The 25,698-nt window shown below is 36.3% G+C and overlaps 1 protein-coding gene across 1 annotated transcript in view; it reads right to left on the bottom strand.

The window, feature by feature from the left end:
• Positions 1–654: 654 nt before the first annotated feature.
• The window catches only part of kek3 (leucine-rich repeat, immunoglobulin-like domain-containing kekkon 3 protein), a 265,740-nt gene continuing 240,696 nt past the window's right edge, over positions 655–25,698 (bottom strand). The window contains exons 3-4 of the mRNA XM_075297690.1: positions 14,724–17,595; positions 655–2,314 (exon numbers count right to left, since the gene is read on the bottom strand). Coding sequence (XP_075153805.1) covers positions 1,126–2,314; positions 14,724–17,101 — 3,567 coding nt within the window. The 5' untranslated portion in view covers positions 17,102–17,595 and the 3' untranslated portion in view covers positions 655–1,125. The remainder of the gene's footprint in view (positions 2,315–14,723; positions 17,596–25,698) is intronic.

Genomic DNA, 25,698 nt, shown 5'->3' with positions numbered 1-25,698 from the left:
AATTTCAGAACGACAGCCACATTATTGGAGACTGTAGCGTGATTACAACAGACAGACAGACGGACATGTTTATATCGTCTTAGAATTTCTCCCCGATCAAGAATATATATACTTTATATAGACCGAAATCGATATTTCGATGTGTTACAAACGGAATGACAAACTTATTATACCCCCGTCACCATTCTATGGTGGTGGCTATAAAAATTATCCGTGTTTTTCTATGATAACTTAGAACTAAATTGCCTAACAGTTTAACCGCAGCCCAAAAAATTGCAAAAATTCGTGAAGAGGTAAATATGACTTTTCAAAATACAAAAGCCGAAATGTCGACGTTTGATTTTGATTGCAATCCTTATGAATGGAAAGTAATTCTCAGACCAGGGTGCGTATGATGATCGAGAAAATCACACAGATTCTAAATCATACGCCACAATGTACTCCTAATTAGAAATTAATGCTCCCGTCAATATGACAAGAGGTATATTTTGTTGGTACGTCATGGCGTATGTGGAACTACACAATATGAAATAAATTAATCATATGACACAAGGGAAACTATGGAATTTATTCAGTGAGTAAAATCTTAAAATAACGACAGGACCTTATGTATGTATTGGTTTCGCTTATAAATGTTTGTATAAGTGTGTGTGTGTGTGTGTGTGTGTGTGTTTGGTCTTCTATTGTAGTGTTGGTATGATATGAAGCTTAGCTATATATGTTTGCGAGTTTAATTCATTCAACCATTCTGAAAGATTGGGAGAGAAATTATTTCTTCCCTTCTTTTACGATATTTGGTATTGATTTTGTATTCATTTTGATCTAGCAAAGAGGAACTAAATGTTTACAAAACTACATCTAATGAACAATGGCTTGGACAGAGAGAGAGAGAGAGAGAGAGAGAGATAGAGAGAGAGATGAGGGATATAAGGATTTGGAGTTTTGTTTTAATTTCTCTTTGATTTCGTTTTGCTTCTCTTCGGGGAATAATGGAGGGATATGACTTTTTAGTTTTTTCTTTTGTTTTTAATTCCTTATAAAATTTAAAAATTAGAACCAACAACTTGTTTGATAGCGTAACTTAAATTGACTTATCTGTAACACGGACTGTACACTTGATATTCATTAGCTTTTGAAGATATCATTCTGGGGCTCATTAAGTCTCTTTAGCATGGCATTACGATGTAGCCAATAGGGTGGCGGATCTGGCGGTTGACCCGGCAAACTTGCTTTAGTCTTTAATGTCATTTTGGGATTGGTGGTGGGACTGTGGGCAGCAGCAAGGGCAGCATTATACATGACAGGATCGGCAGCATGGGCCGATTGGCCCAGGCTTACACGCAGAGGGACTTCCTTTTTGCGTATCGTATCGCAGGTCTCTTTCATTTTGCACAACTGATCTTGCAGATTGCGATATTCTTCAAGGAAACGTTCCAACTGGGCCGCATGATAATCATACGCGGTCACTGGGGTATTACTGGTGGCACAATGCATAGAGGTACTCATACCACTAGGGGTACCAGCAGGGGCATTTGTCAGTCCTGTACGATTGGTAAGTGAACTGAAATCCAGTAGAGGTGTAGCGGCTGAACTTAACGACCTTTGATGCTGTTGCTGATAGTCATGTACCGGGGAGGAAGGTAAACTGGGATTTCTTCTTGCCCCCACATTAGCAATGGCTGCTTTATTGCCCACATTTGTTCCTATTGTATTTTTACTGGAGCTATGCACCAGATTGAGAAAACTATTCGACCTTTGGCCTTTACTGTAGGTTGGTGGTCCACCATAGCCAGAGTAGGAGGACTCTGCCGAGAATCTTCTACCCAAGGCCACTTCATTTAAATAGCCTGCATCGCCCAATGTACTGCTGCCATATTTACTCGAATTATCAGCCAGTAAAGGACTTTGACTATCTGAGGAATTTTTAAAATATTTTCCAGTATTTTTTAGTTTTCGAGGCAGGGTACATAGGCCACCATTCGTTTGACTTGCACTGGTGGCCTGGGCCACAGCATATTTGGCAATGTCCAATAAATCTGGATAATTGCTATCGAAGAGATCATTATCGGAAGTCTCTTTAGCATAAAACACCGACGAATTGACCTCGTCCTTGGGGCTGTAATAATCCATGCTGCTTGGTTGATGATTGTTGTTGTTGTTATTATTATTCATAGCCATAGAACTGTGGGGAACTTTCGTTGAGCTCAATGAGGAGGTAACCCAATTGGCCACATGATTATAGCCCGTTGAAGCTTGTCGAGAGGCAGCATCAACTTTTCCCGATATAGAACCTGAAGCAGTATCACCAGTAGATCTATAAAGAAAAAAGGGAGCATTAAAAAATCTTTATTCAAAAACCTTTTATTTAATAAAAAAAAACTAAAATTCACTAGAATCCATTAACAAAACCTTCAGTCATTGTTATATACAGACTTTTTTTTTAACTGGCCCAAACCAGAATTTCTTCGTGCATTATTCATTTTTTACATTAAGACACTTCAAGCTTTCATGTAGAAAAAAAATGGGTTTTATGTAAGCACTAGAGATCTAAGTTTAAAAGCGAACTGAATGAAGCTAAGATGATGCAGTAAAATTATCCTTATCCCGAATCTACTTCTGTGTACTATGTATATGTGAGTGTGTGTGTGTGTGTGTGGTGAGAGAGTATTATTCTCTAGTTTTCATGCAAAAGGGATTATCTTGTGTACATAAGTGGAAGTGGAGCACATAAATTAAATGGATTAGAGAAATTTTGCTAACTTATTTTTATCATCGCCCCCATGGAATAATACATAGAACCATAGAGTGGAGTTACGAGGTAAAATTAATCATTTGGGTGGAAGTATTACGCAGCAATCTTCTCACAATTTTTTCTACCTACAATTTAATTAAAAAAAAAAAACTTATTTGGTCATCCTAACTTTTACTGAAATTTCTTGAACAAAAAGATGTACTGAACTAGAATGACACCGAGTCGATGAGAAGTTTATGAGCCTACTTCTAAACTCCCATAAAGCCTTCACAACATTGCTTTTGCACCTCCTAAAGGTTCCAGGCATTTTCCTGGGATCTTCTTTAAAATTAATTGTCTCGGTATAGCAAAAATGAATAACTAATGAGTGAAAAGCCTTTACTTAGGGTTATTTGTTATAAGAAGTACTGCAATATATATTAGGGTGTTTCACATTAAAAACTACAGAACAGAAAGTTAAAGAGAGAGAATCTCTCTTACCACAGTATGTATTAAAAACTTGCGAAGAACTTATCACAAATCAAGATTCTTTTTTATCGTAATGACTAAGGATTCGCAAACTTCAGCACTTGAAAATGTTTTTGTCCATATCTGGGATGGAACTCGAGTCCTTTCGTGGCATTTTTTAATTCTTGAGTATCTGGCAATAGCAGTTTTTCCATCGATTATTTGTTATTGCCGCCAATGGTGACCCATTACATCTGAAAGTCTCAACTGATGTAAGAATCCATATACTAGACCGATATTTAATTTGAATTTTTAACGAATCAAAGTCCCAACCCAATTCGATGTTCTCTATGACGCTGTTCTATTGGTATATTCCACATTTTTCGTTTGTGCACTATGAAATTTTTATTCTTTTGGCATCTGGCATTCCTTATTAATCAACTAAAACCACAAAATTTTAACTAAATCCCATATAGAGATATCCTAAGTTGCTATCTTCTTAGTATGATCTTCAAATTAAAATATGATTTCGCATAGCAGAATCTAGCGATTCATGCCTACTGGGGAAAATTCTCAAAATACGAGTTATGCTAAGCAAAAAAGACGTATTTCGCTGATACAAAGATGTTTTCTTGAACAAAAGTAAATAAACATTTCAATGAAGTCGTTTTCTTTAAACTTAGGATATCAAACTTTAAAATGGGTAACTTAAATTAAAACAAGTATATACGGCCGTAAGTTCGGCCAGGCCGAATCTTATGTACCCTCCACCATGAATTGCGTAGAAACTTCTACGAAAGACTGTCATCCACAAATTTCAACTCACATGGTTGTTAAATATCATATGCTACCACCACGTACCAAATTTCAACCAGATCGGATGAATTTTGATTCTCCAAAAGGCACCGGAAGTCAAATCTGGGGATCGGTTTATATGGGAGCTATATATAATTATAGACTGATAGGAACCAATTCCTGCATGGTTGTTGGATACCCTATACTAACATCACGTACCAAATTTCAACCGAATGGGAAGATTTTTGCTCTTCCAAGGTGCTCCGGAGGTCAAATCTGGTGATCGGTTTATATGGGGGCTATATATAATTATGGACCGATATGGACCAATTTTTGTATGGTTGTTAGAGACCATATACTAACACCATGTACCAAATTTCAGCCGGATCGGATGAATATATATACTTTATGGGGGGTCCAGAATATATATACTTTAGGGGGTCTTAGAGCAATATTTCGATGTGTCACAAACGGAATGACAAAGTTAATATACCCCCCATCCTATGGTGGAGGTTATAAAAAAAATCTTAAATCTTTGGAAGCGAGCAAGCTTTTGTTCAGTATGACCAGTAAAATTTACGTGCTTGTAGACTTCGCTTAGTTCTAAATATAAGTTTTGATGTCCGTCCATCCATAGCTTTATCCAACATTTTTATACCCACCACCATAAAATGGTGACGGGGGTATAATAAGTTTGTCATTCCGTTTGTAACACATCGAAATATCGATTTCCGACTATATAAAGTATATATATTCTTGATCAGGGAGAAATTCTAAGACGATATAAGCATGTCCGTGTGTCTGTCTGTCTGTTGTAATCACGCTACAGCCTTCAATAATGGCGCTATCGTCGCGAAATGTGGCACAGATTATTTTTTTGTTTGCAGGCAGGTCAAGTTCGAAGATGGGCTATATCGGTCCAAGTTTTGATATAGTCCCCATATAAACCGACCTCCCGATTTGGAGTCTTGGGCGTATAAAGACCGTAGTTTTTATCAGAGTTGCCTGAAATTGGAAATCCAGAGGTATTTTGGGACCATAAAGAGGTGTGTCGAAAATGGTCCGTATCGGTCCATGTTTTGGTATAGCCCCCATATAGACCGATCTCCCGATTTTGCTTCTTGGGCGTCTATAAACTATATTTACCATCCGATTTGCCTGAAATTGGAAATCTAGAGGTATTGTGGGACTATAAAGAGGTGTGTCGAAAATGCTCCTTATCGGTCCATGTTTTGGTATAGCCCCCATATAGACCGATCTCCCGATTTTGCTTCTTACGCGTCTAGAAACAGTATTTCTATCCGATTTGTTTGAAATTGAAAATCTAGAGGTATTTTGGGACCATAAAGAGGTGTGTCGAAAATGGTGTCCATCGGTCCATGTTTTGATATAGCCCCCATATAAACCAACCTCCCGATTTGGAGTCTTGGGCCCATAAAAACCGTAGTTTTTATCCAATTTGCCTGAAATTGGAAAAATAGAGGTATTTGAGGACCATAAAAATGGTGCCCATCGGTCCATATTTTGAAATAGCCCCCATATAGACCGATATCCCGATTTTGCTTCTAGGGCTTCTAGAAACTATATTTACCATCCGATTTGCCTGAAATTGGAAATCTAGAGGTATTTGAGGACCATAAAAAGGTGTGCCGAAAATGGTGCTCATCGGTCCATGTTTTGATATAGCTCCCATAGAGACTGATCTCCCGATTTTGCTTCTTGGGCTTCTAGAAACTATATTTTCTATCCGATTTTCCTGAAATTGAAAATCTAGAGTTCTTTTGGGACCATAAAAAGGTGTGCCGAAAATGGTGCCCAGTTTTTGGTATAGCCCCCATATAGACTGATCTCTAGATTTTTACTTCTTGGGCGTCTAGAGACTATAGTTTCTAGCCGATTTGTTTGAAATTGAAAATCTGGAGGTATTTTAAGATCACAAATATGTGAGTAGCAAATGGTGCCTATCGGTCCATGTTTTGGTGTAGCCCCCATATACACCGATCTCCCGGCTTTATTTCATGGGCTTCTAGAATCCGTAGTTTTTATCCGATTTGCAGGAAATTAGTAATCTATAATGAAATTTTAGACAAACGAAATTTCCTTTTCTTATAAAGTATTTTCGTTTATTCAACGATTGTCTCTAAAATTTGTGTCAAAAGAAAACTTTGCTTGTCTAAAATTTCGTTTCTCAAAAAAGAAAACACTTCTTTCAGGGTATAGCAGGCGCACTGATCATGAAAATTGCTTCAAACTGAAAGTAAAATTTCCAGATTTTACTCATCGTATTCATTTAAATAATGGCGGAAAAAGTCTACATATTTAAGATTTTAAATCAAGGCGTAATTTCATCATATACACGATATGTTTATAATTTCTCTAAAACTCAAACAAAATTGGTTCTCATTAATCCAGAATCTGATCTGGTCTTCATAGGTAGAATCTTTAAAGTTTGTCTTCGGGAACTGACTTGCTTGGGAGAAGATTTGTCACCAAACCCCCTACAATTCTATATATTATCAAGTAACCCACTACGACGAAGAGTTTTCAAAGTAAACTATCATATTTGACTCATGGTGGTGGGCATTTAAAATTCTGCCCGGCCGAATTTACTGCTTTATATACTTGTTATTTTTTATTTATTTATTTATTTATTTTTTTTTGATAGATATGGGACTCAATTCTTCTCTTGTTTTAATGAAATTTGCTACGAATGGCACAAACTTGAAAATTAAATTGGATTAAATTTATATTTTCATCGTTAGAAACTCTACCGACTTTCATCTATTAACTAATTTTGAATATCCAAATCGATTCTGATTTGGATTTGCTGTCTCAGAAAAGGTAATTAACGGCCCATAATATTTTGTTCAAAATTAAGGTTAACAGGTTGGCTGATAAGTCCCCGGTCTAACAAACAAAAACACATTTTTTGTAAAAAATCGTTTTTCAACACAGTTCCCTTCAAGAGCAATACAACGATTAACATAATTTTTTTTTTGTAAACTAAAAAAGCTTTTAACTATTATGGGGTTTTCACCCAATTTCAATGTTTTTCCAAATCCTCGAAACATGGCAAGTAGCCCCTTTTCGGTTTAGCCAACCACGCTCAAGATTACAATACATGATGGTTTTATTCCCAGTAAATTGTTCGACGGTGGTTTATCCCCTCTCTGTAATGCCAGCGACATTTGTGAGTGGTGCAAAGTTGTGGTGTCACCGTAATGTGAAATGCCGTTTGGACTTGGTCTTAAAAAGATTGTTGGGCTTTACATTGAATTTGGCAGCACTCATAGATAAGAGAGAATTGCATCGTCTTAGTAGGCTTACAATAACGGACAAACACTTTATTTACCCTCAAAAACAAGATCCAAAGATTTTGACCTTCCTTTAAGGACTTTGGTATTGATACCAAACCAAAGATGCGGCTGCTTAAGGATCTCTCTGGATTTAGATATAGGATCAATAAAAGCAAACTTTGAATACAGATCTGATTCATCGAATTTCGATTTTATTTTTGTGATATATTAATAAAGTTATTTATGTTCAATTCAATACAATTCAAAATCCAAATCACAACAGATACATCAAAGTAAAACGTATTTTCTGAATCCAAAAAAACAAATCCTTTAAACCAAGGATGCAATCCTTAAAATAAGTCTTTTTTATTCTAAATCTAAGGATACAATATAGTATTAGTTAATTTAAATAAAAATGTTTTTCTGTATTTTTAGGGAGAATTTGATTTACTTCAAAGACCTACAACTTTAACAGAGGGACGCAAATTGCAAAGTTTGTGTCCTAAGTTAAAAAAATAAAAAATTACAAACCTTCTTTAATTAAAAATTTATTATTTTAAAGAAAATTTTTCTTAATGTTGTATAAAGTAAGTATCCTAAATTATAGGTTGTATAATCTTTATTATAATGTCAATATATTTTTCAGTGTAACCTAACCTAACCTAACATAAGGTCAGACTATTCTAAAATACTAAAGAGCTTTAGACTATTTCTAATAAGGACTAATTATCAGTTATATTTGTTAAGATTTAATGTGGCACCTTTGAGGTCCCAGACTGTGGTATTGCTCTACGAATGCGAGTTTTTCTTAGCATAGAAGACGCATTTCTTTGATATAAAGTTTTTTGTCGCTGTCAAAAAGTTGGTAAATTTTATTATACGGTTATTTGTCCTTAGAGTTAGTTGATGCGGTATTTAAAATAGGAGATGTCCTTCAATAATTTATTTTAAAAACGCTTTTTACTTGAAACAAGACATAATTTATACTTGAAGTCATCCATGAATTTGAAAATTGAAATTTCCTTCGACATCGTTTTAAAGGAATTTGATACCACAGTAATGCTGGTGACATTTCTGAGGGTTTCAAAGCTTCTCTAAGTGGTTTCACTGCAATGTGGAACGCCGTTCGGACTCGGCTATAAAAAGGAGGTCCCTTGTCATTGAGCTTAACATGGAATCGGGCAGCACTCAGTGATAAGAGAGAAGTTCACCAATGTGGTATCACAATGGACTGAATAGTCTAAGTGAGCTTGATATATCGGGCTGCCACCTAACCTAACCTAACCTACCACACACATTACAAAACAGAAAAAACCGAATGAATTCCTAGAATAAAGTACGGAAAACTCAAATTTCAAGAGAAAATTCAGTCTAATATTCTCCTTAGGTTAATGCTTAGCTTCTTTGGTTAATACCAAAATAACAATAATTATTAATAACAAAATAATTAGCGCGAAGGCAACATCTTTGCAACAGACCAATATTTTTGTTTTAGTGCGCATAAAATCTTAAGTAATTATAACGGTCTTTGATCTATTTTTTATAGTTTTCTCGTCTTTATTTTTGATTCTAATAAAAACAGCATTTCTGGAACACCCTTATGAACTTGAATATTGGTGCAAGGGTGTGTGTGTGTGTGTGCTCATATGTTTGGTAAAATATTTGTGTCACTCTGGTGCATGTGTGTTTGGTTAATGTGGGAGGCAAAATATCCTTGAGAGAAGCATGACAATGCATGCAAGCAACAGCATTAAACATAAGCACGACCACACACACATACACACTCTCGTAAACAAGCACGTGCAATATATATATATTTCTAAACTTACAAGCTTTTATTACCAAAGACACTTGAAATTTTAGAAAACAAAAAACCCCAAGACATGATAGAGATGCAGCAGCTTTTACCAACTCAAGACGATGAACAAAAAAGGACCTCCTTTCTAGTATTTTGCACATCATTAGTGAGTATTTCTTTGGTTTTAGTTTCACTCATTCTTTTGTCACCAAATAAGAAAGCAGCAACAGCTCAAGCAGTGACAACTAACCAAAGGTTCATGGAAACTAAGACAAAAACAATAGCAGAAGAAAAGAAAACATTGCCAGAAGAAGAAGAAATTCTGTAGAAGACAATACTTGAAAATGGGCTAAAGCAATAGACTGAAGGCTTCTGAGAATACTGTATGGGTGTAAGTTGGCTATATCATGTAAGTATGTGTGTGTGTGTTTGCGTGTTTGTATTGTACATAAGGCTAAACATGGTTTGGTTGTATTTATATAGCCTAGGCGGAAACGGAAGGTGAGTGAGCACTTGAGAAAATACACATAACGAGAATTGTGAGAAAAGTGTCAAGTATAAGCTATAATAATCTCAACAAGGGCACCACTGTCGCCTTCACCAGAAACAACAGAAACCTTTACTCGGGCTGTTGTATGTGTTGTTATTGTTTTGTTTTTGCTGTTGTTGAGTGATGCTTGTATGAGTGTATGAGAGTGTTTGAGATGACAACAAGCTGAAAAACAAAGATGATTCACATGCATGATTACACCACTACCGCCACACAACAATAACAGCAACAGAAGATAACAAAGGCGAACACCAGCATCATACAGATCCACACTCCCCCATGGAAGAGAGTATCAAAAAAGCTTGTATTACAAACAAAGCGGCATGATAAAGAAACACAGCACAAAATAGCGGAACAAAAATCATAGACAAACACACACACACACATCTAGATAATAAACATTGCCCCTCTCAAAGACATTGAGATATTGGGAGCGAGAGCAAGAGATACACTGAGTCACACACATACACACACACAAGCAGTACATAAGACAAAAGACAAGACAAGACAAGACTTACATACATGAGTGCACACAACCCATGGCTTAGAGCAGGTGACACCAAAGACCCACAATAACTATTCAGATGATCGATAAACAAAACACACTCACATATACACACACACGAAGTAACAGAAGAATTCTCCGACCGAGCTAACTGAAACAACTGAGAGCTTTACAGTTTGTGAGTATGTTTGTTGGTTAGTTAACTGGTCTTTACTGTGTGGTGACGCCAAATTAACAGATACTAAGAAGTTTATTTTGGTCGTGCCATGGCAAGTAATTCAGGTTGATTCAGGTCTCTGTTATGCTATAGTTGCTGTAGTTGTGTGACAGTGCTGTGCGATTAGTAATACCATGATTTCTCGAGTAATCTACAAGAACAACAACAACAAACAATGTAAGAGAACACATGTATGTATGTCAATAGATGTATGGGAAATAATTTGAAAATTATGAATTTGCATATCTTAGAGGTGAGAGGATAAAATAAAAAGCTATATAAATTTAAGCAACAAAAAAAGCGATCTTGAAATCAATCACAATAGTATGTATATAAAAAATATGTATATAAAAAAATAAATTAACCACCTAATAAGGTATAGGTCTACATTAGATACCAGATAGAAAAAGTAGCGTGTAGGTATTACTTTTTATACCCTCCACCATAGGATGGGGGTACATTAACTTTGTCATTCCGTTTGTAACACATCGAAATGTTACTCTAAGACCCCATAAAGTATTTATATTCTGGGTCGCGGTGAAATTCTGAGTCGACCTGAGCATGTCCGTCCGTCCGCCCGTCTGTTGAAATCACGCTAACTTCCGAACGAAACAAGCCATCGACTTGAAACTTGGCACAAGTAGTTGTTATTGATGTTGGTCGGATTGTAATGCAAATGGGCCATACCGGTCCACTTTTACGTATAGCCTCCATATAAACGGACCCCCAAATTTGGCTTGCGATTGCTCTAAGAGAAGCAAATTTCATCCGATCCGGCTGAAATTTGGTACATGGTGTTAGTATATGGTCTCTAACAACCATGCAAAAATTGGTCCATATCGGTCCATAATTACATATAGCCTCCATATAAACCGATCCCCCGATTTGGCTTGCGGAGCCTCTAAGAAAACCAAATTTCATCCGATCCGGCTGAAATTTGGTACATGGTGTAAGTATATGATCTCTAACAACCATGCTAAAATTGGTCCATATCGGTCCATAATTACATATAGCCCCCATATAAACCGATCCCCCGATTTGGCTTGCGGAGCCTCTAAGAAAACCAAATTTCATCCGATCCGGCTGAAATTTGGTACATGGTGTAAGTATATAATCTCTAACAACCAGGCCAAAATTGGTCCATATCGGTCCATAATTACATATAGCGCCCATATAAACCGATCCCCCGAATTGGCTTGCGGAGCCTCTAAGAGAAACAAATTTCATCCGATCCGGCTGAAATTTGGTACATGGTGTTAATATATGGTCTCTAACAACCATGCAAAAATTGGTCCATATTGGTCCATAATTACATATAGCCCCCATATAAACCGATCCCCCGATTTGGCTTGCGGAACCTCTAAGAGAACCAAATTTCATCCGATCCAGCTGAAATTTGGTACATGGTGTTAGTATATAGACTCTAACAACCATGCAAAAATTGGTCCATATCGGTCCATAATTATATATAGCCCCCATATAAATCGATTCCCAGATTTGTCCTCCGGAGCCTCTTGGAGTAGCAAAATTCATCCGATCCGGTTGAAATTTGGAACATGGTGTTAGAATGTGGTCTCTAACAAACATGCAAGATTTGGTCCATATCGGTCAATAATTATATATAGCCCCCATATAAACCGTTCCCCAGATGTGATCTTCGGAGCCTCTTGTAGGAGCAAAATTCATCCGATCCGGTTGAAATTTGCAACGTGGTGTTAGTATAAGGCCGCTAATATCCATGCCAAAATTGGTCCATATCGGTCTATAGTTATATATAGCCGATCCCCAATCACACAAAAATTGGTCCATATCGTTTCATATTCATGGTTGCCACTCGAGCCAAAAATAATCTACCAAAATTTTATTTTTTAAGAAAACATTGTCAAGATGTTATTTCTATAGAAAATTTTGTCAAAATTTTATTTCTATAGAAAATTTTGTCAAAATTTTATTTCTATAGAAAATTTTGTCAAAATTTTATTTCTATAGAAACTTTAAACTTAATTATACATGTATTTAATCGGCCTTTTTAAGTTTAATATATACCACGTATGGACTATGTGGTATATATTACTTTGTTAGGAAGGTTTAAGATACCTTGCCATCGGCAAGTGTTACCGCAACCCAAGTAATTCGATTGTGGATGCCAGTCTTCAGTAGAAGTTTCTACGCAATCCATGGTGGAGGGTACATAAGCTTCGGCCTGGCCGAACTTACGGCCGTATATACTTGTTCTATCTAATGATAATCTAACTCTCTGCGCAAAACGCCAAGTAAAACGGAGTGAATTTTTTATCTACGGTGGCCATATAAAAGTAAATCGGGCAAAATATAAATGGGAGCTATGTGTCTGACCCTATTTCAATCAAATTTCGCACACTTTACGACACTATCAATTGTTCCCTGTGAGCAAAATTTAAAGCAAATCACGGTAGAACTCTGGCTTCTGGGCCATACAAGTACATATCGGGCGAAAGATATAGATGGTAGCTATATCTGAATTTGAACCTATTTTTTCCAACACAAATAGGGTTCCATTCCGAACCACATACTTGGGCCAAATTTTAAATGGATCGGACTAAAACGGCGACTAAAATTTAAAATCGATCGGACTAAAACTGTGACTTTGATCACAAAAATGTATTCACAGACAGTCGGACGGACAGAGAGACTTAGCTATATCCACTCCTCACAGCCGAGAGTACTCGGTGAGAGAAGAAAAGTAATTTCTGTATTTTTCTAGATTGATTGTCGTTCGTTTTAATTGATTAAAAAAATTTATTGATTTCATTAGTTTTATAAAAAAAAAATTAAAACTAATCGGAAAAATTATAATTTTTTTACAATAATTGAAGCAATTAATTTTTTAATTGGCTTCAGTGATTGAAAGTACCATTTCCATGTTTGAAAAAATTTCTTTTAGATAAGTAGATCAATTAATTTCCCAATTTAAACTGAAAAACATTTTTTGTATGGATTTTTATTTATGTTTTATTTGAATTATTTTATTAAAGTTAAAAAAAATATTGGAAAATAATCCCATGTGTTCAATCTCTATATATTTTTGGAAATAAAAATATATGGGTTTGTATTCTAAAATATTTGATTTATGGGATAGAAAGGCCCGTTGTTGCTCATCATCGAATTTATGATGCCTACACAGAAAAAAATATCACCAAATTATTTAATTTAATCAATGATTGAAAATTTTTTAATTTAAAAAAAAAAATTAATTGATAAAATTAAAATTTTAATAAAACTCGAAAGACTTAGTCAGTTAAAAAAGCGATGGATTTTTTTTAATAAAAATTTATTTCAAACAATCATTTTTTTTTCATCAAACTAAAAACACAAATTCAGATAAGAATGTATTTATAAAATAGTTACGTTTTTAATCCAAAAAATTAATTGATTTTTCCAATCAACATCAATTAAATTTTTAATTAAATGAATTAAAATTTAAAATCGAAAAATTTTTAAACAAATATTTTTATGCCCAATTAAAACTGTGATTGATACTATCATTTTCGTGATTGAAGTCATTTCAATTAAACAATTAATAGGTTCAATTAATTTCGTGATTAAATCAGAAAAAAATATATATTTTTGTGTGTATAGAAAAAAAAAATAGATTCAATGTGCTACAATCGAAAAGGGAAATTTATTATACCCCCGAAGGCGATTGTTACATAATCTTTTAAATCAAGAGACTACAAAAAAAGAACACTTCCGCGGACTCAACCTATTTGAAAGTAGCCACTTTTTGCTTTGTTTTGTGCGTTTTTTTTATATAATGGCCGAATCTGGGATTGAATCCATAACCTCTTATATGCACATTGGCCATGGTAATCAATGCATTACAGTGTCTCCCAAACTTAAATATCAACCCAACCTTTCTTTTTATTTTCATTTTTTTCTTGAGTCAAAACCGAAGTGCAATATATGAATATACTCGTAGGGATGGACGGACAGCCAACGCATAATTCTATTTTTATGGAATTTTTTAGGTTTTATATATATTTACAATATAGCAAAAATATTTTGTAAATATAAATCGCATAAAACCAAAAACGAAATACATTCTGTGAATATACGGATGACCGTCCATCAATGGATAATTGCCGCAATTTTCTAAAACTCCGAAACATCATCAATCACCCATTTCTTGTATGAACCATAAAGTGCAAATATTTTCGAAATGCACCATCGAGGGGTTGAAATCAAACAGACCATATTGCTAATATCATACCAAAATGGGAAGTAAAATTGAATCTCCAATGAACTTTAGCAATTTTCTTCTATTGCATAAAAAAATACTTTGTTTTATAAGAAATAAACTATCAACTCTTCCGTATTTACTTACCCAATATCTATGAGTCGTGGTATATGCAAATCTGTGTCTTCCTTGGTGCCCGATTTGAGAGCATTCTGTGGTGAATCCAAATGGGAGACATGACAATCTGGACCACCAGCTGATTGAAAAGCGGAGCTCGTTTTCCAACGTGGCGTTGTTAATGAGGTGCTGGTGGTTGTTGCCAGTGTTCCATTGTTGTGTCCCGATGATGCCAAAAGCAAACTACGTTGATATGTATGACCAATGCCACCCCCCACACTGCCCAAACTCTGCTGCATATGTTCGTTATCATCATCATCACAGTGGGTGGGAATATTGCGATAATCACCATTACGCTTTGAACTACCGCCACTTGGATTCACTATGGCCCCACCCGTATCACCACCATCATCGGAGCCACAGTTCAGGGGTGTGGTGGCCGAACACAGATAACCATTTTCATTGTCATGGAATATTTGGCCCTGGGTATTGCCACCACCACCTCCATTGCCATTCTTGTTGCTCGTTTCCTGTATACCCATGGTAGTTTTGCCACCCAAATCCGGTTTGTTGGCACCTCCGGCTCCAGCAATGCGCGAAGTCATTTCAATTTTTTCATAGCTCTCCGTTCGGCCCTGCGGCACTGTGTTCCACAAACGCATTTTCCTTTTGCGTCGCAGTGAACATAAACATATGGCCCCAAAGGATGAACCGGCCACAAAGAGCAACGCAATGAATATGCATAGCAGTATTACTTTGAAGCCCAAAGGAGCCTCCGGGGGACGCCGTGAAACGGCCAGTGTAACGGATGCCTCCACTTTGCCAGCCTTGTTTTCCGCTGCACATGTATAAATGCCGGCATCTTGCATGTCCGCCGTCAGAATGGTCAGATTGGAGGCATTGCGTAGCATATTGACCACATAGGTTTTGCGTCCTTGTGTGGCAGCAGCAGTCCTGGGGCTGGTGCTAGGCTGCTCGCCATTCGTTGCCGTTAAATTCGCAATTACTCGGTTCTTGACCATCCATCGAACCGAAGGTTCCGGTACTCCCTCCACATAGCAGCTCATAGTCACATTCCTTCCCTCCACCCCATGGGCTGTGGTGTCGGTGGCAATGATTTGCGGTACACAGGCAAAGTCGTCCAAATCGATTTTGTCCCAGGACTTGCCGGTCAAACGGGGAGGATTTTGGCATACGGGTGGAATGCCGCATGGAATGTTTTCACGTAGCATCCAGGCACGCAGGGGTCGCAGGGAGCACGAGCAATTCCACATGTTGCGCGATAGCGAAATGCCATGCAGATTGGTGAGTGAGGTAATGGTGCCCGAACGAACCTCGGACAATTTGTTGCCATCCAGCTTCAAGTATTCCAGACTGGATTCCAGGCCGGCAAAGGCCTTCACTTCCACCATCTCAATGCGGCAGTCACTCAGTTCCAAACGCACCAAGTGCATCATCTGCTTGAAGGCATCATTGGCCACTACCAAGATGGGATTGCCGTTGAGCTTAAGCTCTCTCAGTTCGGTGACACTGGCCAGGGCATCAGAGGGTATGTGGACCAAGGCATTATAGCTTAAGTCCAATTCCACCAAATTGATAAGGCCCCGAAAGGCATAACGCTCGATCAGACGCAAGCGGCACTTGGCCAGGTAAACCTTTTGCAAGTTAAGCAGATTCACTTCGGCAAATGTATCGTCGGGTATTGAGGCCAATTCGTTTCCGGTAAGATCCAGAGCTTGGGTACCAGCATCCAGGGGGGCTGGGATATGTGTTAGATTTGCATTAAGGCACAAAACGGACTCCTTGCCACTCTTCCATTTACACTCGCACACACTGGGACACTCGGCCATGGTGCGATGTACCAGCTGGCTGAGGCAACACAGTAGCCATAACAGCTGGACCAGGGGTATACTGCGAAAGCTTTTGAGAGAATCATACAGAGGTATCGCCGCCGCAGCAGTGGTGGCCGAACTTTGGGAGTAGAGTTTTGATTTTCTTCTCACCTTAAAGGAGAGCGTTATACTCTTCGCGGTATTATCGTCTCGTATACAATACTCGGTACGGCGGTTGGGATCCAGAACTGGGGAGCTGTGTGGCAATGCCGAATGGGGGTGCTGGTGGTGATGATGGTGATTGTGATCTCGTTCTTCTCCATGCTGGTCGTATTGGTCGCCTTGGCAATAATGTCGATGATGTGGGTCGATGGTGTCTGGATGCAGATGGGACCTTTGATGGTGTTGTTGATGCTGATGCTGGCGTTGATATTGATACAAATATTGTGGGGGTGAGTGTTGGGGATGAAATGCTTTGGCTGGCATACTGCTCATTGAGAGTGCAGCTGCATCTGCGTTCGCTATTCTTGGCTTTTTTGCAGATTTTGGGGCTTCGATTGTTTTGTTCCGAGCCATGGCGGCATATCAGGCTATTACAGTTATTATTGTGGCAAGTCTGGCATGTAAAGTGCATAATCCACATTTGTGTGGATGTGGCTATAGATGTGGGCATGCAATGTGGTTGTTGGGTCTTGGGTTTTCTAGTGCATGTATTTCAGCCTATTGTTGCCTATTGGCTATGCCAGCCAGCTAGCTAGCCAGCCAGAGCCATTGTGTATTGTGGCTATGCTTTGTCCTGATTTTTGTGGTACGTTTTTGCGTGGGTTTTTGTGTCCAAACCAAACTCGAAAATCTCTTTGATCTGTTGTGATTGTGTGTGTGTGTGTGTTTTTTTTGTCAATGCTCTCCAGCTATAATCCAGTTCAAAAGGAGTTGGTTTGTTTTCTCCTGGCTTTGTTTTCGCTCGTTCTCCCACTCCCTCTCTCTTGTAATTTTAGTTTTTATGATGCGGATATTTGAACATCACAGGGCTGTTGTTATATATGTCAATCCAATGCATTGTGTTCCATCTAAAAAACAAAAAAGGGAGAAAGCAAGAGAAATGAAAAATTGAAGTTAATTAAAGAACATGGATTATTGTTGTTAGAATTTTAATAGAAATCTGGAATGCAAGGGAAAAACAATGAATGGAATGGAAAAAATTGTTTCGATGATAAATGAGAGAGGTTGAATGTGGAATTCAAACGATGGCTTTGGTTGTTATATCAGAATTTTCCCCCATTGAAAGTTTTTTATTCTATTTATAATAATTGCGTATTCTCATATCTAATAATAAAATAGAAAAAAATAATTTTATGTTATTCTATAATTCATTATTTCCCAGATTATAGATGAAAATATTTTTTTTTCGTGTAATTGGGAGCCCAAATCCCTCATTAGGGACGACATTCACGGAATCATATTTGTGAAACCTATTTTCTTTCTAAATGAAAAATCGTAAAAAAATACCTTAAGGTTCATTTGTAACCTCTTCACAATTTACGAGACATTAAGGATCTTAAACACGCTTACGATTTCAATGATGCTCTCAATCCAAATTAAGCAAATAATTTCAGGTATGCCCATACATTTAACGAAACCAACTCCAAGCTGCGATCAGATATATCTAAGGATGAAATTCATTAACAAACAACACAAAACTCGCGATACACTGTCACAAAAGTGTTCAGTCAATTACATATACGTCAGTTCCTACACACAAAAAAATTTTTTTCTGGTTCAATCACGAAATTAATTGATCCAATTAATTTTTTAATTGAAATGTCTTCAATCGCAGAAATGATAGCATCAATTAAAATATAAATTAACCGTCAATTAAAATATTAATTTATCCAATTAAAAAATTAATTGGTGCTATTAATTTGTGTGATTGATTTTGTTTCAATTAAAAAATTTGTTAAATCAATTACAATTTTATTTGAATATTTGTTAAAACTCAATTAAGATATTAATGGAAAAATTTTCGTGAAATTTGTTTCTGTGTACTAGAGGTGTGCACGTGACACGAAATTGTCGTAACTCACGCCTGAGTCACGCCGATGGAAACGTCGTGAATGTGATTCACAAACTAAATGTCGTGCGTGAGCATGAGTCACGAAAATAATTTCTTCGTGAGTGCACCCTAAAAAAATCGCTTCTGTAACATATACCCGAACACATTTTGCTTCAAGCATATATATTTTCAGGATTGGTCCAAAAAAATATTATTTGTATTATTCAAACATATTATGTTTCACCTTAATGCATACACTGGTAGAAAAAAAATGTTACTGAAATTTTCTTTGTGTGGATATATTTTTAAGGCGCCAATTGAATACTTCCATTATTTTACTTGCAACATACTCTCTAGGTCTCTCTTTCTAAACACATACATGTTTATAGGCTATTTCTAAATTAATATATGTTTGCATCTAAGCATATTATTTTTACAAATATTTTATGTCCCAAACATAATATGTTCCAACATATTAACATATATGTCCCAAACATGTTATGCTAGTTTATGAACATTATATGCTTGCACTTAAAAATATTGTGTTAAAAAATTTGAGTTCCAAACATATAATTTTTACACCCAAACATACGCAAAACAGTCTTTTTCGTCCGTGTATGCATGAGTAACAAATTTCGGAAAAATATGCTCACGAAGGACATACAACGTTTAACCCCCATATTCATAAAAGTTAACATAAACTTTAAACCCACTATTATCATACAATTTCCACACAATAGGAGTTTAATTCATTTTATCATTTTTCATCTCTAATAATAAAATAGAAGAAATCAATTCTATATAAATTGGTTAAAATCGCTCTCGATTTTAACCATGCTCATATTTTCAGGCAATTCCCTAAGCTAAATTACTCATAAAATTATTCTTGAGTCACGATATTTTTTGTGAGTCACGACATTTTCGTGCGTGAGTACAAATTTTCTTGGCTTGATTTGGCTTGCGGAGCCTCTAAGAGAAGCAAACATGAAAAAATTGGTCCACATCGGTCCATAATTATATTTAGCCCCCATATAAACCGATCCTCAGATTTGACCTACGGAGCCTCTTGGATGAGCAAAATTCATCCGATGCGCTCGAAATTTGGTACGTGGTGTTAGTATGTGGTCTCTAACAACCATGCAAAAATTGGTCCACATCGGTTCATAATTATATGTAGCCCCCATATAAACCGATCCCCCGATTTGGCTTGCGGAGCCTCTAAGAGAAGCAAATTTCATCCGATCTGGCTGAAATTTGGTACATGGTGTAAGCATATAATATCTAACAACCATGCCAAAATTGGTCCATATCGGTCCATAATTACATATAGCCCCCATATAAACCGATCCCCCGATTTGGCTTGCGGAGCCTATAAGAGAACCTAATTTCATCCGATCCGGCTGAAATTTGGTACATGGTGTTAGTATATTGTATCTAATAACGATGCAAAAATTAGTCCACAACGGTCCATAATTATATGAAGCCCCCATATAAACCGATCCTTAGATTTGACGTGCAAAGCTCTTGGAGGAGCAAAATTTATCCGCTTCGGTTGAAATTTGGTACGTGGTGTTAGTATATGGTCTCTAACAACCATGCCAAAATTTTCCCATATTGGTCTATAGGTTGTGACTGCTAGCACTTGTGTAGGAATCAACTTGCTAGAAAAATGTTAATTTTGAATTAAGGGAGGCTATGAAAAATATTTCGATGACTGAAAAAATAAAATTCAAAAAAAGAAAAAAAAAAAGATTGGGAGAGATAGAAAAAAAAGGATAGACATTTGAAGATTGGATTAAATTTTTTCTTGCGAGAAAGAAGAAAAACATTATTTGAAAATAAAAAAAGACAATGGAATTTATTTTTTTTTTGAATGGTGAAAAGAAGAAAATAATTAGAAATTGAAGCAAACGAGTCGATTTTAATGTTGAAACGAAATTATTTGGAACTGAAATATATATTACGAATTGGAACCGACGAGAATACATTTTGGATTACAAACAACGTAGAAAATCATTTTTGGATTATATATCCTGAAATTTTAATTTATCTGCTATTGGAACGCCATAATCCAGTTATAGTGCCAAATTGGCAAGTAGGACAGAAGCGACCTTTGTGTGCTTGGAGTTGGTGAAAACGGAAAATTTACATACAGCGAAATATTGGTTTGCTTGAGTTATGTCTGATTTTAACTAGAAGAGAAAATTGCGAGGACGACAAAAATTTATATTTATCAGTCAAAGGCTATGAATATTGCGATATCAAATTTTTGAAAAACGAAGACGCCATGCTATTTTTCTAATTTTCGGAACTATTCAAGGATTCATATGTAGAACCATACTTTAAGGATACACAAGACACATAACTTTTGTATGAGCTTTAATATTTGATAGAGTGGCAATTTTAGCCTCATGGATCAAGATACGACAACAGGCCTGCGGTCATCTTCAATGATCTAATAGGTGAGTTTTAATTTTAATTTCTGAAAATCAAAATTTCCACTCCACATAATTATTAATATTCATTTTAATATTTGGTTTTTCCAAAATAAAATATATCATTCCCTTCGTGTTTGTGTAAATACTTAAAACTTAATTTTTCTTCATAAAATCTAATGGATATAAAATTAATTATTAAATTAATTATTTGCTTTTGTTAATACTTAATGGAATTAATATATTAATTATCAACAATATTAAAAAAAACTAATATTTATAAAATTAAATTTTTAAAGATAATATTTATTGTTTTTATATACTAAAATTTTTTTTGACTTTAATATTAATGGTTCTTCTCAATTTTGTTAAAATATAATTATTTTTTTTTAAATGAATTAGTTTAAATTTATTTCCACGAAAGGTTTAGAGCGGAGGTAGCACAATCAAGGGTTATCCAATGAAATTTAAATGTGATAACATGGGTGGGCAGATACATAAGGGGAAAATTACATCTTCCACCCCTAGTCCTCGAGTATTTCCAATCATCTTTTGTTTATATTTTATTTTTTTTATGTTGTAAAGCAGTCATTATTATTCAGGGTTTAGCTACCTAAATTTTTGTTTTTTGTAATAGGCCCTGATATACCTTCTATGCCTAGATCACCACCCCAACTCCCTGAGCACGGCCGGAAAATGAAAGGTAGCACCAGGTCCATAGAAGGTATGGCTAATGTCGGGTCGTTACAAGGTATATATAGCCTATCCCCAAAACTAATCTACCAAAATTTTATTTATATAGAAAATTTTGTCAACATTTTATTACTATAGAAAATGTTGTCAAAATTTTATTACTATAGAAAATTTTGTCAAAATTTTATTACTATAGAAAATTTTGTCAAAATTTTATTTTTACAGATTTTTTTTAAATATATACCCGTGTGGACCAACTTACAATTGAGAAGACGGTGTTAAGAAGTATTAAGATACCTTGCCATCGGCAAGTGTTACCGCCACCCAAGTAATTCGATTATGGATGACAATCTTTAGTACAAGTTTCTATGCAATCCATGGTGGAGGGTACATAAGATTCGGCCTGGCCGAACTTACGACCGTATATACTTGTTTTTTTTTAAATAATTTTTTATGATTTTTAATGCTTGTCTGAACGTTTGACCTCAAATTTCCAAATTTTTTTGCTGGGCTATAGATCTCATACATCATACAAGACCCAAATTGAATAACCTTCCCCGGTAAGATCTGTGTGAAAGGCTATAGAAATTTGAATTGGCCAGCGAAGGATCATATGTATAGTCAGCTTTGTGTACATTGGTATCTGGCATTTTCTTTTCAACCCCTTAACCCAATTCCTTTCATCTTCATGTCCAATAAGCGCCGAATAAATATAGTAAAGGGTGATACGGTCAAAATTTGGTCAAGGGAAAACGCGTGTAAATCGGTGAAATCGTTTATTTAAAAAATCATATTAAATTTCTTTTTCAAGTTCAATTAGTATAAAATTCTGGAAAAATATTCAGTTAGGCTTTAGCTTTTCCAAATCCGAATTGCCGGGCCTCACACTTGACACCTGTCATCAGATTTTGTACAGCCACCTTGTCCACCTTCTTCGCCGCAGAAAGCCAGTTTGCCTTGAACTGCTGCTCGTCCTTAGCAGTTTTTTTGGTCTTCTTTAGGTTCCGCTTGACAATAGCCCAGTATTTCTCAATTGGGCGGAGCTCTGGAGTGTTGGGAGGGTTCTTGTCCTTGGGAACAACCTGCACGTTGTTGGCGTCGTACCACTCCATGGCATTTTTACCGTAATGGCAAGATGCCAAATCCGGCCAAAACAGTACGGAACAACCGTGTTTCTTCAGGAAAGGCAGCAGACGTTTATTCAAACACTCTTTCACGTAAATTTCTTGGTTGACAGTCCCGGAAGCTATGAAAATGCTGCTTTTCAAGCCACAGGTACAGATGGCTTGCCAAACCAGATATTTCTTTGCGAACTTTAACAGTTTTATGTGCTTGAAAATATCTGCTACCTTTCCCCTTCCTTTTGCCGTATAAAACTCCTGTCCCGGAAGCTGCTTGTAGTCGGCTTTGACGTAGGTTTCGTCGTCCATTACCACGCAGTCAAACTTCGTCAGCATCGTCGTGTACAGCCTCCGGGATCGCGATTTGTTTATCATCACGATTTGGAGTCACTACCTTCTTGTAAGTCGATAGTCCTGCTCGTTTTTTGGCTCGATGCACGGTTGTAGACGATACACCCAGCTTATTTGCGGCATCTCGGAGAGGGAGGTTAGGGTTTCGCTTGAAACTACCGGCAACTCTCTTTGTCGTCTCAACGGCTTCCGGTTTTCGATTTCCCCCCGATCCAGACTTCCTGGCTGTCGACAAACGTTCCCAAAACACTTTAATTACATTTGTAACGGTTGATTTGGCAACTTTTAGCGATTTTGCCAGCTTTGCGTGCGAGTAGCTCGGATTTTCGCGATGCGCGAGCAAAATTTTGATACGCTGCTCTTCTTGCTTGGACGGCAATTTGACAACTGAAGAGCGAATTCCAAAATCAAAATTGGAGCAACATTCTACACACACACACCTTCAAAATGAGGGGTGTTCAGGTTTTTTAAATGCAAAATTGAAAGAAATACGTCATGTTTATATTGACCAAATTTTGACCGTATCACCCTTTAATAATATCAGTTTGGTTATCTGCATTGATAGCAGGCTAACATAAAGATATATCTCATGAATCTTTAGTTTCAATTATCCCCTAATTTAAATATCACCAATCTTATCTTTTCGATTTTCCATTTAATATCAATTTCTATTAAATTCGTCATGGGCAAGTTGTCTAAAAATCTATTTGGTTTTTTCCTCATAATTCCATGTCCCATATTTCCCCCAAGAAAATGTCTTGGAACTTTAATAATTACACTTCTAGCACTTAACGATGGCAATAACAAGTTGTAATGGCCAGTATTCAAGCATTTTTGCCAACTGTCATATTTTTCTATAATTTAAATACTGCTGCAATAATAAATTGTAAATATTTGACACAACGACAAATACAAAAACAACAACAAATAGCAGTAGACAAATAAATGCAGTGCCAACCAAAGGACTAAGGATAAACAAAACTGCCAGTCAACAGCAGCACTAAACCAACAACGACAACAAATCATAAACAAAAACAGCCTGAACACTTCAAGTCATGAAAAGCTATAAAAACAATAGCAACAAAACCAACAAGCAACAGCAGAAGCAAAAACAACACTAAAAGCGGTAATGCCAACAAAAACAGTCTAAATTACTAACTTGTCTTCAAGAGTCGCTTGGGCCAAATATAAAGAATGTACTAAAGAGAAATAAGGAGAATGACAAAAAAAAAAACGACAACAACGACTATTAAAAATACAATATTTACCACATACCCTCTACTAAGTGCCTGTCAATAGGGTTATCTCTGAAGGATTATGTAGTCCTTCTAAGGGTTTGTGAAGCAAACTCAGGATATAGGCGTTTGTATTGAAATTTGTTGACCACCTATGGTCACTATATTGATAGCTTTTAAGAAATTCTTACTACTGACTTTTATTTGAAGAGGAGTAGAAAAAGCCTCTTAGTTTATTTTTATTAAATCTTGTATGAAATACAGGAAAAACTTGGTAGATGGACTAATCTGAATTAATGATAAAAGCAGACAGACGTTGTTATCAAACAACATTTTCAAATTACAGTAATCCCTCGATTTACGTCGTCTCGGTTTACGTAGTTTCGATTTACGTCGTCAAATTGTTTGTTCCATCAAACTTCGATTTACGCCGCATTTCGATTTACGTCGTCGATTTTTTTTGCCCACTTTATCAGAAATGCCTTCCATACGTAAAATAAATATCAACGATGATGACATCGAAACATTTTTTTCTGAAATTCTTACCGAAATTACTGAACTACCCTTATTTTTGAAGTGTTTTATTGTGGTTGTTTTTGATCTCAGCTTAAAACCATGCATTGACTAAACTACAAGTGTAGCTTAACCAACAGAGGAAAAGTATGCTTGTTGGATGTACAGCTGTTTCGGAATTACCACATTCCTAATCAACATCCTCTACTTGAAGCAAAACTATCAACCAATTATCAGAATAAATTTTTATTATGTACACGCACATACATACATAAATGGACCTTGGAGTAAATATGAGCAATTGTTAATTCGGTTTACGTCGTTTCGATTAACGTCGTCAAATTCCGGAACCAATCACGACGTAAATCGAGGGATTACTGTACATATTTATTAACTAAAAAAAATGATATATTGAAGAAGCCTCGGAGCTTTCCGTTTATATGAGGGCATATGAGAAAATGGGCAACCAAATTTAACTGTTCCTTAGTCTCCGGTGTCGCCAAATATTACGACATAACGAGGAAACTTTTTGGACTGCTCCGTAAGAGATCTCAAGGTTCCCATAGTCTCTGGAGCGCGCAAATGGGATTCACATATCCTTCCCATTTCCAAAATATCGTACTGTATATTACATGCGAGAATTTTGGAAGTTTGGAGTCGCTGGTTTGGCAATAAGAGATCGTGGATTTTTGGTCCTTGGGGCTGTAACCAAAATGTTAATTTTCACAATTTAGTTTTTATCATTAAAAACTATGTTCACTATCAAATGTTA

This window comes from Haematobia irritans, chromosome 2 (assembly GCF_050003625.1).
Source record: "Haematobia irritans isolate KBUSLIRL chromosome 2, ASM5000362v1, whole genome shotgun sequence".
Classification (NCBI taxonomy): domain Eukaryota; kingdom Metazoa; phylum Arthropoda; class Insecta; order Diptera; family Muscidae; genus Haematobia; species Haematobia irritans.
Note: the sequence above shows the minus strand (reverse complement) of the source record. Positions and strands in the feature narration are given on the sequence as shown.